General features: G+C 35.0%; 1 protein-coding gene across 2 annotated transcripts in view; it reads left to right on the top strand.

The window, feature by feature from the left end:
* The first annotated feature begins 3,180 nt into the window (after positions 1-3,180).
* The window catches only part of LOC141432264 (protein FAM151A), a 23,882-nt gene continuing 11,876 nt past the window's right edge, over positions 3,181-15,186 (top strand). The window contains exons 1-2 of one of the 2 annotated variants that reach the window (XM_074093810.1): positions 3,181-3,316; positions 7,112-7,222. In XM_074093810.1, coding sequence (XP_073949911.1) covers positions 3,280-3,316; positions 7,112-7,222 — 148 coding nt within the window. In that variant the 5' untranslated portion in view covers positions 3,181-3,279. The remainder of the gene's footprint in view (positions 3,317-7,111; positions 7,223-15,186) is intronic. The other variant, XM_074093812.1, reaches the window with a different exon arrangement.

The raw sequence follows: 15,186 nt of genomic DNA, 5'->3' as shown, positions 1-15,186 counted from the left end.
TATATTAGTATTTGAGATTAGCGACTTTATCGCTAAATGCAGCAACTTTCCGGACTGCAGCAGTGACTTTTCGAAGGTTTTCATACAAAAGCGTTTTTAAAAAAAGTGCATTTTAATTAATAATTATCTTACCATTTCTCGCAATTTATTAGAAAACGTCGTTTCTCTATGTAGTCGAAAGATTTCGACCTTAGTCTACGGAATCGGGAAGTCATTGCTACGACAGAACCCTGTTTTAAAATGACGGTTCTTTTCCCAGCCCTTGACATAGACCTTTTATGAAATTATAATAATCAGCTGTTTGCTCATTGGACTAAACTTACATAAAACAAAATTGCCCAATATGATATAAACAAGGACCATAATTAATAAGTTTACTCTGAACATAGCCAGTGCCTGATGTCTAAAAATGAAATAGGTGTACGTAATATTACATTGCTATTGAAAATTATTAGGTACCTACGTTTTAATTGAATTATAATTATAAGTTGTTTCACTTGATAGAAATGGCGTTAGAAGGGAAGGCCAATTTTTTCGAGTATTGTTATTATTCTCAGAAATCGCAATGACATATGAGAGACATTATTTTATCGAAAATTATTGCAACTGTAGTGCTGTCTACGAGTAGCAATGGTCTTGGTACCTATCATAAACATACTTATTGTTTTTTGGTAATAAGTACAGTCACCAGCACCAATATCTGACACAACAAGCGTGCATTAAATATCTGATACGACTTTATTCCTAGGGCCGGAAGGACGTGTCAGATATTTTTGCACGCTCCGCTGTGGCAGATATTAATGCTGGTGACTATACATAGGTATTTTTATAAATTTTGAACATGAGATACTTATGTAGGTAAGTCTTTTTTCCATTCTATGATGAAAAATTTTTTTCCTCTGTTTAAATACCGAAATAAGAATAAGGGAATAGAAATATATAAAATATATAAATAAATATATAAAAAAATTAATATTAATAAAAATACAATTGAATGTGTAATAAAAAAGCATAGGTATATTTTGTAGCAAATTTACGTACTTACCTATAAAGTAACATAAAAAATATTAAAAAAAAACTTTATTCAAAGCAAAAAATGACGATGTTTTGTAACATAAATATAGTAAGATATTTTAATAGATATATTAACATCTCGTTACTCTGTGACTGGCTTAATAAACAGTCACTGTATAAAGCCTGTAATTTTTTTGTGAAAGTTTGTCGGAACTTACGCTTAATGTTCTTGTTTATCGTGTTTTTATTTTTTTCAAATATGTTAAAGTTCCGAGTGATATTCAAAATTAGTCATGATATCTTTAATCAATTTAGTAAGGTTATGACAAGCACATACGAAAGTCACAAATTCTACTAGGTATCGGTTCGAAAACATCTCGGTTGAGAAGAATCTTGTAAGAAACTCAACGAAGCATAATTTTAGAACTTTGTGTATTTGTGTGAATGTACCTACTGTAAGTTATGTCGACGACACCTAATCCAAAAATAAGTAAATAAATGTTTTTAGAACTATTACATAATCATTGTGAATAGCCACTACGATTTATCTGCCAGATACAAAATTTAATAATTATAGTCGTATATTATACAATTTAATAAAAACTTTAAATAGCCAAACTTCAAAGGTTTTTTTTATTCAGCCCTGAACTTATTCGTAAAATATCTTCTCTATATAAATCATCGCATGGCTTAAAAATCTCAATTATCTGTTGAAAAATAAGCAAGGTATGAGAGAAGGAAGTTTGCATTCTCCGTAGTATATTTCTAGTGTTTTTTTTGGCATTTTCAGTAAGATTCAATAACTTTTGCAACAAATGGTAGGTTAGTTTGAAATGGTGTAACAATCATAATTCATCATCATCATCATCATCTCAGCCGTAGGACGTCCACGTTGGACATAGGCCTCCCCCACAGACCTCCAGTTGCTTCGGTTGGCAGCGGCCTGCATCCACCGTGAACCCGTGAACAATCATAATTATTTCAATTCAACTTAAGTCATCATCATCATTAATTTAAGAGCTTAGCTCTTGTCGGTGGAGTAATCGCCACTCTTTTCGGTTCTCTGCCAGCGTTTTCAGCTCCTGATACGACATGACATTGACTGTTTCCTTGGCCTGATCTATAAATGGCCGTCTCGGCCTTCCCCTGCCTCGCCTGCCTTCTATTCGCCCTTCCAAAATATTTTTTATGTAACCTCTGTTAAAACGTATGAAACTAGTGTAGCAGACATTTAACAGTGGCCTCGAATGCCTGCAGTCTAGTTAAGGGGTGACAGGAACGCGGACTACAATAGTCGCATGCACCTATTCTTTGCTCATCTACGTGTACCTACTTCGCTAGCGAGAAAACTGACTCCGATGTGTTTGTATGTAAATATTTGAAATTCAAGCAAAGATTTAACAATTCTTAATTAGTTCTTATAACAGTTCCAGAGTACCTATATTTGCGAGGAATCAAAAAAAAAATAGTGGTCAACAACTTCGAGTGCATCGTTCCCAACGATAACCGGCACGGGTGTGACATGGACATTTGACATGATTTTTTAGTCTTGTCCATGTTCATCTTAAGACCCACCTGTTGGGAGACGATACTGAGGTCACTGAGCATAGTATTGAGCTCCTCCAGCGACTCCGTCATTATGACATTCATTCATCATTCATGTCATTCATTTCGTGAGAGTAGCGGGAAACCGGTGGATGCAAGCGGCGAGTTGTCGTTCATTGTGGCGTTCTAAGGGGGAGGCCTTTGTCCAGCAGTGGACGTCTTCGGGCTGATGATGATGATGATGAAAAAAAAAATGTGTAGATTATAATATTGTCACCTAAATAGTTTTAAACATTTTGTTTTTTATTAATTATAATGTCTGGTTGGTCTGGAATTTAATGGTTTTATATTTTTTTTACATTTCGTCTTTCGGTGTCTTAAAGAAAACTTTGATCCTAGCATTTATCTCAACTAGATATCAATCTAGATAATTTCATAAACACTGACTCGCCATTGATATGTAAATTGGCATGTCGGATATAAATCCAAATATAAGATAAAAGCCGAAGAGAGACAGGCTGCGGCGTCGAGATACAGTTTCCCCCAGTCCTTGGACAATCTCGGAGCACATTCATCGTAATCAACTTGTCGTACAGCAATTGGACAATTTAGCAATAAACAGGTACCTCTAGCTCCAGTGCTATTGCATGCCCACTCAGCGACGCGCCAGCACCCCCGCAACATGAAAAACTAAGTGACAAACCTCTATATCAAGTGAAAATGTTCCTGCAGCTGTTATTCGTACTGGCATTTTCGGGTAAGTGCTAATTAAAAAAAAAATGCGGTAAATAAAAATAAAATCGGAAACGGTATTCCTCAAGCACAATGCATGACGTTAGATGGATTAATAGTAGGAAGGACTTTGTTACTGCGCAACCGTTTAGAAATTTTTACATCCGTTTGAGTTCGGTTTCAGTATCGGTATTAATATTAATAACCAGTTTTTATCTCAATAGATTTAAAATCAAAATTATAAACTTTTAAGTATCCTGCAAGTATGCCGCAAAGGGTTCTTTTTCATGTCACTTTTTAAACTACCAGCGCTTTCGGAAAGACCATCATTGCCAAGAAGAATGCGCTGCTAGAAACTAGGCAAAAAGTCATTTTTAAAACTAAACAGAATATATATAATTACAAATAAAGTACATAATTAACCTGATAATGTATTTATTTTACTCTAAAAATTGAACACTGGTTTGCAAAACAGTTTGAAGTCCTGTATTTCCAGATATATTACAAATCATGTAAGTGCCTCCAATTACCTTGTTGAGAATTTCAAGAGCCATTAATTTAATTAATTTTACTTTAATTATTAGCGACAGATCCATTTTTTCTCTACTCCTATACTGTTATAATTTGTGATTTACTTAATCACGAACACTAATTGTTCTGAGAGGAGGCCTGTGCCCAGCAGTGGGACGTATATAGGCTGGGATGATGAACACTAATTTAAGCCCATACATAACAAGACTTTGGTAAAGTTTATCTATATTGTCTATTCCCCATAACATCACTTGTATCGTAATGTTGCTATAACGATACTGCAACCACTTTTTTTTCTTAATTCGTTCGTTCGGCTAAGGTGCAGCCATATTTACTTAATCGATATGGTTTTTATACACAACAAAAAATTTCCGAACATAATCTATAGCTGCCAATATAAGTACCTACCTATATAACACGTATTTTTAACATCGTAATTGGCAAATACGTAAAGATCAATTAAAAACAAAATTTATCTTTAGACAATATTTGTCATTTTCATATTTTCCACTCGTTTATTATTGTTTACCTTCTTTTTACGTTTGCCATACTTTTAACCCGACTGCCCGAAGGATTATTACCTACTTAAGTACTCGTATGAAAAAATTCAAAGTTTACTTTTTTCTGTGATTTTGTATTTTATTTCTTCTACTCCTATACTGTAAGCACGAACAGTACAATAACAGCATACATAACAAAATTCTGGAAAAGACTATATTGTCTATTCCCCATAACAGCACTGTATCGTAATGTTGCTAAAACGATACTGCAACCACTTACTTTTTTTTCCTAATTCGTACGTTCGGACAGGCTAAGTTGCAGCCAGTTACATATTTTGTATGGTTTTTATACAGAATAAGAACTTTTCGAACATAATCCATAGCCTGCCAACATAAAGTAACTCGTATTTTTAACATCGTCACAGGCAAGTAAACGTTAATCAAAAACAAAATTTAACTTAGATTTTTTTTTACATTTTCATATTTCTCACTTGTTTATTGTTGTTTACCTTCTCTTTGCGTTTGCCATACTTTTTACTAAAGTAAGAAAACGTTTAAAGTTTACTATTTCTCTAATTTTGTATTGTAATTAATGTACGCAGTCGAAGAAAAAGTATTGTATGCAACGTTGTATAAGCAAGTTAAAAAAAGCTCGTGGCGTCTTTTTCTTACGATGTTCGCTAAAGCTCACATCGTAACTCTCGCCACTCACCTTTTTTCAGCCCTATTATAAAACTGTTGCATAAAATACTAAGTATAATAAGTACCTATTTAGTCGTAGAAAAAGTATTGTATGCAACGTTAGAAGTCAAAAAAAGCTCGTGGCGTCTTCTTATACTATGCATATTATTAAAACAATAGCTGGTGTGGTAAGGAAAGCTTAAACTTGGGACTAAGAAATAGCTGAATGTCTTCAAAAAACATTAAAAAATAAAAATTGTTGTTTTTTGAATTTTTAAAGCAGTGTTTCGAAATTTAATGGAAAACAATCTATTTAGCTTTTTTTCTGTTTTTCGAATCGTCTTATCGGTTTAGTATTACAATGAGGGCACCGTTTTCGCGCTCACCAGTTGGCGCCACTGTAGATAAAGATCCTGCCTGACGAATAGTGGTTGTTTTGTCATTACGGGCGTAAAAAAATAGATTTAAATCATATTTAATACCTTAAAATCGTACCATAAAAATATCGAGCATGCCACAGTGTTGCGTAGTCCCGTTTTTTTCGAAAAAGAGGGAGGACAAAGGTCAAGTCATTAATTGCCCCGTAACGCATATTTGCCATAAATTATTTTATTTATTACATACATGTAATAAGCTCTTAAAGCTAACATGAACCCTAGGGTATAGCATTTGTTGTTATAATTTTTATTATCTATTTACTATTTTAAAATCTTTTATCTTACAATATCTAATTTCTGTACTATGCGATCCTCATTTCCCTGTCGCTTATGTCTCAATTTAAAAATATGACTTGACATAGTCTAACACTATGGATTTAATCTGAAATAAAATATTATTATTATTACAGTACGGATTATTTCAGCAGGTACAGTCGACTACATAGATACTCCCGAAACAGCCAAAATTACAAAATTATGTATACACGACCTCAATGTTAAGTCAGTAGAATCATGTAGGTATACCTACATTTTTTTGTAACTTTGGCCGTATTGATCTTTTTGTAGTTGACTGTATACGTACAAAACAATTATAACAAGTAAGTACCTGATTGCCTTTATGATTACTCGTAAAGCGCAAGGTTTTTCTGGACAGCAGAACGGCTGAGATTTTTTCCGAATCAGTGGTAGGTTAGGTACCTAGTATTTTAACAAAAGTAATATCTTTTCGACGATGTATAAATTAGTGCGTGATTTTATGCGGATTAGGTAAGTACTAGAGATATGACATTATATGCTCGTAAAACAACCGAGAAAAAACCCGAGTGCCTTAAAAAACTTTTGATAAACATTAAAAAGGTAAAATATAAGTCTAGTAGTCGCATGCAAGTACCTACCTACTGCACACCACCATCCTATAAAGCACCTTATATAAAATTATATACTTAACCTAAAATCAAGTATATTGTATTTCTATCCAATTTATGACAAGCGTAAACAAAGAACCTATTGCAAAATAATTAATCTGTTCAGTAAATCGATTGTTTATTAATTGAATAGATTGACGTATTTTTGTCTATTTTATTATTTACAATACTTGATTTAATTCCAAAGACTGTTTATTCAATTATAAAAGCAGTAACTATTTTTTAATTTTAAGGAAAGTAAATAAAAATCGCTTATTCATCCGCGCATTAATCGATTTTTAAAGTGTCAATTTTTCACCATCTCTACGCTACGCTGTGCTACTGCAGATTATACACATGTTTCAATCAAGAAATAACGTCAGATTTTGACGAAGAATTTTCAAATGAAAAATAAATATTTAAATCAAGTGAATTTTAAATCATCTTGTTGTCGTCACCGTTTTACAATCAAAGGCCACATTAGACAAAGTGAGGGCTTACTACTTACTGTAAAAACCTATTAAAAGTCGTTGCATATGTCGCAGGCCGCAAAAATATCGCCCCCCCCCCCCACCCCGAATAGAAAAAGTCCACCTTGCAACAAGTATCTCAAAGTTTGTCAATGGTATTTTGTTTCTTTTCTTTTGTACAATAAAGTTTACATACATACATATCGGCGTCGGGCTGTATGCGACCCGCGGGCCGCAGTTTGTCGACCACTGGTCTAAATGAGGCTCCACCACTACTGCAAGTTGTTCGCCGGCAGGGGGCCGCGGCCGGCGGTGGCGCTGCGCCGGCGCCTGCCAACACTGCCGGCCCACAGGGTTTAGGAATATCTTTGCGCGCGCATCTGACACCGGCTCCCAGTTCCCGTCTGGTAAATATCATTATCAATAACTGACTGTATGTTCTCTAGCCGTTGAAGCCTAATTTTTTTAATGGTCTTACAGACTACAAAGGGTCAAAGCAGGCGCGGTCGCAGCCTGAAATTTTGGAGGGGGTCACTAATATACATCGCGGCTAGGGGCAAAACTAGTTTTTTTTTATTTTGTTCATTTTTAGAAGATTTTTAATTTGACGTGTACGATTTTGAGGGGGGGAGGGGGCATGGCATGTGAAAGAGTCAAAGTTAAAATATCTTTATTCAATTTGGGCTATACAAGCACAATAAAATACAATACAATACAATTACTCTTTATTGTACACCAGAAAAAGTAAGCACTTATGAATGTTAAAAAATCTACCAGGGCGTTTTCAAAAAAAAAGCGTACCTACATGGGCGTTTTTCGTGCCACATGGGCGAAATAACAATTGAAATTTACCATGAGCTCTTCGGTGTTAGAAAACATCGTGAAGAAACCTCGATTCGCAGCGATGCGAAGCTGTTTAATGGTGTGTTTGAAGTTTTTAATTCGGGTCCGCGTGGGAACTTCAGCCTATGCCTTCTCATTTTGAGAGGAGGCCTGTATCCGGCAGTGGAACGCATAGGTATGGCCACAGCCGGAGATGAGACTTTCTAGAAATGCCCAGCACAGAACATGCATTGCCTTTTTTCTTTAATTCATGTCTTGGTAACGAGACCAGTTTTTATTTAAGAAGGGCACTTTTTAAATTATGCTATAGTTATTTGAGTGAGTAAATAAAAATGCCTATTTTTATGGACGATTTGAGAGGGTCATAACTATCCGCTTACCTCAACCATTTGTAGGTGGAGCAAGGAGCATGCATTCTCCCATTATGCTCTGCGAGGTGCTTAGGTCGGTCTTTAAGCCGATTTTTGGTCTCCCCTCGTCCGTTTTTTACACTATTTAATTAAAACTGGTCGTTTTAGTACGTCCTAGTCAAGTCCTATTAGCTCCATATGTCAGTCTTCCGTAAAGTGTCATGCGTGCGTAGTCCTTACCATAGCGCCATTTTCTGTTCGGGCATAATAAAACAGAAAGAATACGTGCTTTCACTTGAATTCATCATTTACTGTGCATCGTCACGGTAATTTGTTGATGTTATGCCATCTTTATTATCCATAACCCATTATTATCCATCAAACTACGTATAAGCGCAGAAACAAAAGCTAAACTAAAATAGGAATTGTTCTCAAGAATTTCCCCTCAAGCACTCCATGCCAAATACAGAAGAATACTGCTGTATCTACATAAGGAAAAAATGCTATAGAAAAAAAAAGTTGGAGAAATGGTGGCCTAATTTTTTTGCGATTTTTTTCTCTGACGTTATCATAGAGAGAGAGAGAGAAATGCTGATTGCAATATATTAGACAAGACAGTACGAATGCGTATCTAAAGCACAAATTTTTTGTAAGTCATAATGTACAGTCACGAGCGTTAATTTGCAACCCACTTAAGACCGAATATCTGTCATTTTGTGTGACAGTTCATAGGATTTTTTCACGAAATGGGTCCCAAATTAACGCTCGTGACCGTACCTACTGTTAGTCATAACTTTTGTTAGTCTTAGGTTTTTCCCACCGAAACCGTAATTTTATCAGACAACTTTAAATGGTCACCTCACCTGTAGGCTTCACGGATTCAGAGAAAAAATGAGTTGTGACAAACAATACACATAAAGCTCTCTACACATTGCAGCCATGACCGTTATAGGAGCGTATCCGACGTAGTGTCAAATGGAATGTGAAACGCGTACATGTACATGTGGCCGTGTCGATATCTTTGCCATTGACTGTACATGCATGGTACGTGACGGCGATGAGTGGTTACGGAATGGGCATAGTCTCATACTTTTCGATACAAAGAATATATTTTTGCCTGACACTTTCCTATTACGGTCGTGGCATGATACGGTGTAATGTGTATTACCTTAAAGCGTGCACTCGAGAGGTGCTGCTACCGCGTTCGGGCATGTTTTAAGGTTGTTTAGAGACCATGTAAAAGCTTGTCTAAGCTAAGATGACGCGTGCCTCACTTAACTAAATCAGTTCATTATGACTTTAGACAGCAAATATTTAAAATAACTAGGTATTTATTATTATTGTAAGATTTGCTGCCTTACTAGTCATAATGAAGGAACTGATTTAGTTGAGTGAGACATGCGCCATCTTAGCTTGTCTAAGCACTACGTATCTTTACTTACAAAATCATTGGTGAAGATGTTCAATCTAGATCGTGAAAGCAGATCCACTGTTTGCTCCGCCCTCACCCGGGCGGCACTAGTCCAGTCAGGTTTAGTGGGTTTAGAATATCGGTCCGGACATAGCGATCAGCTAAAGTGGTACTCACACTCATTTTGTTGACAAAGTTAACTAATGAAATCCGGAATATTTTAACCAGTGATTCAGTCCACTTGAACACGATTGAAAGTTTTTTTGAAGATTTTTAACAAGCATTTTAACTTGCAACGTTCGTGCAATCAAGGTCAAAGATATCTTTGCACTTTTGTACCTTGTCGCTGTATGATTTCTGAGAATTTTATACAAAAGTTCGAGCATGAAGTGGCAGAGACAACGACAAGGAGTAAAGTGTAAATATCTTTGACTTTGATTAAACGTTTGTTTGTTTGTAAAAATACTGAACTGTTATCCTTTCCTATAGTCCCTTTTATCTTATTTAATTAATTGACAAGATTTCATACTTCTAAGACCATAATTTGATTCGTTCTCTGTATTCTGTTTGGAAAGAGAAAAACGCTGATATTTTTAAAATTTCTCCACAACTATTAATTAATTAATTACATTTTTTTAAGATGTTCTTATTCTAAAAGGGCATAACTCCAAAACTACCACATAATAGATCGATTACTTTTGTCTTGTCTCTTAAAAAAAAGATCACGTAAATCTGACGTAGACGTTGCATAGGGATGTTGTCAAAATTATGACAGCTCCTTTTTCTGATGAAAACGGCAAAGAAAACATATCTATTCTGTGGTAGTTTTGGCAAATTCAGACATAGTTTTTAATTTTTTTGTATTTTTTTAAATATGGAGAAATCAATTATAATAAATATTTTCCCATGTTCAGGAGGCAAAACTCTTTCGATTCCTGTAGTCAGTGCCTGTAGTAATTTACAGGTGTTAAAAAAATAAAATCTTGTCAATTATGTTTACGTACTAACTTAATATTTAAAATAAAGTCACAATATAAATATGTTTCGTGGTTTATAAATTCATGTAGATTTATCATCATCATCATCATCATCTCAGCCTATATATGTCCCACTGGGCACAGGCCTCCTCTCAGAACAAGAGGGCTTGGGCCATAGTTCCCACGCGGGCCCAGTGCGGATTGTGCGGATGTAGATTTATATGTATAGTTAATAGTGTGTAGTATATTTTATAGCGGTCAGAGGATCACCGACGGTGCTGGCTGAAAATCAGCGCTGGGGCGTTCTTAACGTCTCAGCATTATGCTGAGCCAGTGTCCGATTCACAACCGCAATGACACATACCATCTTACTACTTAGAAGGTCTATACTATCCTACTTAATAATATTGTTTTGTCTTGTGTAGTGTTGTGAATAAATGTATTTCTTTCTTTCTTTCTATTTATTAGGTCTAACTAAGCTTAGATGCATTTGGCAAAAAACATTGGCAGATCTGCAGTTGAAAAACTTTACTTAAGTGAGAACTATTTCACCATTAGCATTTTACTACCACTCCATGATTCACTTTACTATCTCTTGATCCAGATGGATCATTAATTTAAAAACTGGTCAAGTGCGTGTCGGGTGACGCGCTGAGTAGGGTTCCGTAGGTACCACTATGCGGCAAATATTCAATTATTATTTTGATCGACTATAACCTTGTTAACTTGTAAAGCCTGCTAAGCTTTGACAGGTTTCTTTTAAATAAATTCGTTATATACATCGTGTATTTCTTGACTGCTGTTAAGTCTGACAGACTATTGAATTCATTGATAGAAACTACCTGGTAGGTAATTCATTTTTTGGCCAAAATGAAAAAAAAAAAGTCTTCATATATAGTATAACTTCACGGCCATCTTTAAACGGCCATAATCAAAAAACTCACTTTTCAATCATTCTGCTAATTTAGAGTGAATAAAAAAATAAGAACTTTAAAATAAACAGAGTTAAGGTAAGTATACTGTTTTAAAGCGCATAATTAAATAAGTATCTCAATTCTTCATTATCTCTCAAATAGTCTCTCTCGCTCTTACACACTATATGGTCATTTTAAAATTCTAGCACTAGCAGTCTCTAAGCTAAGGTGCAGACAGACATAGCGAACTATAAGGTTTCCTAATAAGACTCTTTTTTCTTCTTCCCATTCATCTCCTATCGGAGTTTGGACAACATCATGGCGATTCTGACTTTGCAGGCCACTGCTCTAAAGCAAGAAAGTGGTAGGTACTGCAGTTGAACCAGCCTCGCAAATTCTAAAGCCATGAGTGTCTTCTCCTGCCCACGCTTCTCTTTAAGAATACAGAACTCTAAAAAAACTGTATCATATAAATCAAGCAGCAATGAAAATATTAGTCCAAGATAACCTAAATATGGAACGGGTCATTTAAAAACGGTATTTCCGGCTGATCTCAGAGCAGGCGCATGTGTGCGCCATAACTCATACACTTACGGCATCTCTGGGTTTTATTGAGAAGTGACGTAATATACTGAATGCAATGTAAATATTTTTTCACTTCTCATATTCATAAAATCCATTATTATTTATGCTGGATCTAGGCGACATAAAATGACTTTTTATGCTCTAGTGCATAAAGTAAAATCTTCGTCTAAGACCAAGGCAATCTGGTGCCAACAGCCACAAACACAAAGTGTTAACAATTCGTAATTTACATTAATAAACCAAATTAATTAAATAATATAATATATATTTAGCGGCAAAAATCTGGCCCTGAACTGTATGCAGTAGTAATTAATTTTGTATGTAGAGCGGGCCAAATTGTGAGCAGCTGAGTATACATATAGGTATAGCAATACATGAAGAATAAAAGGTACTAGTAAGTGAACAATTGGTTTTACTGTTGCTATTTAATTTACACGTAATTAAAGTGAAAAGCAGAGTGTAAAACTATTTTCCCCTCGACGTGTCTATCCATTGCTCGAGTGGCTCGGGTGGCATATGAACGTCTCGGGTAAAATGACTCGTTTTATGTTCTTGTGTATATGGGCGGCGTACCTTTTATATGTATTATTTTAGCCTAAATAAATAACAATACTTAATGATGATGTAAGCTGTAAATAAATTTTGTATGAATATTAGAGAGAATGTCGACTTCCGATTCTAGTTTGTTTATAAATCTGCAAAGAATTTGATATGAATTATAAAAATGAAATTACCTATATTCTAATGTTTTGTTTTATATGACTAACTATGAAATTAATGTATTGAGACTTTAATCTATTGTCAGTGACGTCACTTGTTTTGATCAAAGTGCCGTGATCACGTAAAAGGGTTTGTTACCTAGTATTTAAGTCTGAGTACCGTAGGAAAAAGGTCATTACTTATTTGAATTGTGATGTACACTGTTACTCTGCCCAAATAAAAAGTGATAATTAATTAATTGGTTTACTTCTTTATTTTATACGTGAAAATGGAACCCAGTGAGCCTGATGGTGTTACAGCGCCGACATGTACAATCTACTATTTTACTAGCCCGCGGCTTTGCCTCTATCCCGTCCCGTAGGAATGTCCTAAAATCAGTTCATCAACATTAGTATGTTTCGCAACTAACGTTTGGCAACCTGATTCATTTCGAAACTTTTCATTTCGCAACTGTTTAATATTTCTGAAAGAGTAAATATTTCAGGATTTTTATAAAACTAACCTAACCTAAAGGGTTCTACATGATGGCTCTAAAATAAATCCTGAAATATTTACAGTTTTAGAGTTTGCGAAATGAAAAGTTGCGAAATGAACGGATACCCATAAGATCTATCTTTGTTCCATGTCTAACTAAGAAGGATATTCTAAAAAATGCTTTCTAGGGCAAAGAGTTAGGTTTGGGCATTGCTGAGACAGTCAATCATCATCATAATATCAGCCGTAGGATTGACATTTAGATAAATAAATGTTGTTCATAGTTGTTGTTTAATTTAGTAACTAACTAACTCTGGAATAGTGCAGAAGATAAAATTACATACCTTAGTTTCGTTAAATCTGACAGTTTGAAATCAATTACGAGTTATACTATGTCCATTCATACCATATTACCTCGGATATACTAAACTTCAAAGTAGAAATAGTAGTGCCGATTAGTGCAGCACATCAAAGTCCGACTTCAAACGGTTTACTCTGCCTTCATCTAGATTAGCAGCTTTCAGAATTGAAAGAAAAACATAGGAAAAAACCGGTCAAGAGCGTGTCGGACAAAAAGCAATATTAACCGTTATAATTTTCCTTGTTTTTATATACCTACGTACTTACTACCATCCTGTTTTTTTTTTAATTTTCCACCCAACAGTTTAGATTTTTGATTTAGAGGGTTAGAGAGGTACCTACATGATAAATATATACAATACTAGCTTTTGCCCGCGACTTCGTCCGCGTGGAATAATAACTTTAGGAAGTATTTAATTTATTTAGGATACCTATTCTGCCAATAATAGCACTTAGAAAATAGCTGAACTGAACATCCATACATCCATGTTCTTTGGTAAAACATAAATATTTTGCGGGTAGCCACATTTTAGCAATACGACGTGTATTCTACCCTACCAACACAAAAGGACTAATTATTATTCCTCATAGTGAACTCTTGACACCTTACGTCCTTTATTGTAAGTTAGGAGGGTAGGATTATAATTAAAACGGCATTTTTACTAAGCATAGCTACACATATTTCCGATAAACATACTTATAGTAAATTTGTTTGTAATTACTTAAGAACTTTCATCCCATATTTATAGGTCGAAATTTTAAAAGCGCCGGAATAAATGATTTTTGGGTTCCGTAGCTCAAAAGGAAAAAATGGAACCCTTATAGGATCACTTTGCTGTCCGTACGTCCGTCTGTCTGTCAAGATCCTCTATCTCGTAAACACGCGGAGTATCGGTATCGAATTGAGATTAAAACCCTAAACTCAGGTCAATAGTCCCGAAATCTGTGAAAAAATCAAACTTCTAAGTCAAGGCAATCAAAAGCTACAGTCATTAAAAAGGTGTGTCCATACAAATTACCTTAACAGAAAAAGTTATAGGGCACTTCCGGCTGTCCTAAAAACTTGTTTTTTTTTTGCATAAAGGTAGTCTTATATAGCACAATAAATAAGAAAAATCTGGAAATCATAATTTTTCATGTCTGACTGTCTATGTCAATAAGCCATCTATTATAACCCCACATTGCGTACATTTTGCTATGAGCTTAAAGGGCACTGCTAACACTGCATCATTTCCTCTGCTAACATCCCCTCGCCGGTAAAAATTTCAAAAACGCTTGAACAAATATCTATTTATTTCTTATAATGTCCAAATGCCAAGTTTCACAAAGAACCATCGATTTATCTTCAATAATGACGATCTTCCATATAAAGTTTCATCCGTTATTTCACCCTCTCACAGGAAGAATTTTAAAAAACGCGCGAACAAATATCTATTTATCTCTTATCACGTGCCCAAATGGCTAATTTAATAAATATTCATCGATTTATCTTCGATAATGACGACCTTCCATATAAACTTTCAATCCCTATTTCATCCCCTCACAGGTCGAATTTTCAAAAAAGCTCAAACAAATATCGATTGATTTCTTATTAAGGCCCTAAATGCCAAGTTTCATGGTTTTATCTTCGACAGCGACGAACTTCCACCATATTAACTTTCATCCCCTATTTCAACCCCTTAAAACCTTTTTTTCGCAATAAAAGATAGCCTATGTTCTTTCCTAAGGTCTATTCTA

This window comes from Choristoneura fumiferana, chromosome 10, assembly GCF_025370935.1.
Source record: "Choristoneura fumiferana chromosome 10, NRCan_CFum_1, whole genome shotgun sequence".
NCBI lineage: Eukaryota > Metazoa > Arthropoda > Insecta > Lepidoptera > Tortricidae > Choristoneura > Choristoneura fumiferana.
This window is presented reverse-complemented; position numbering and strand designations above follow the sequence as displayed.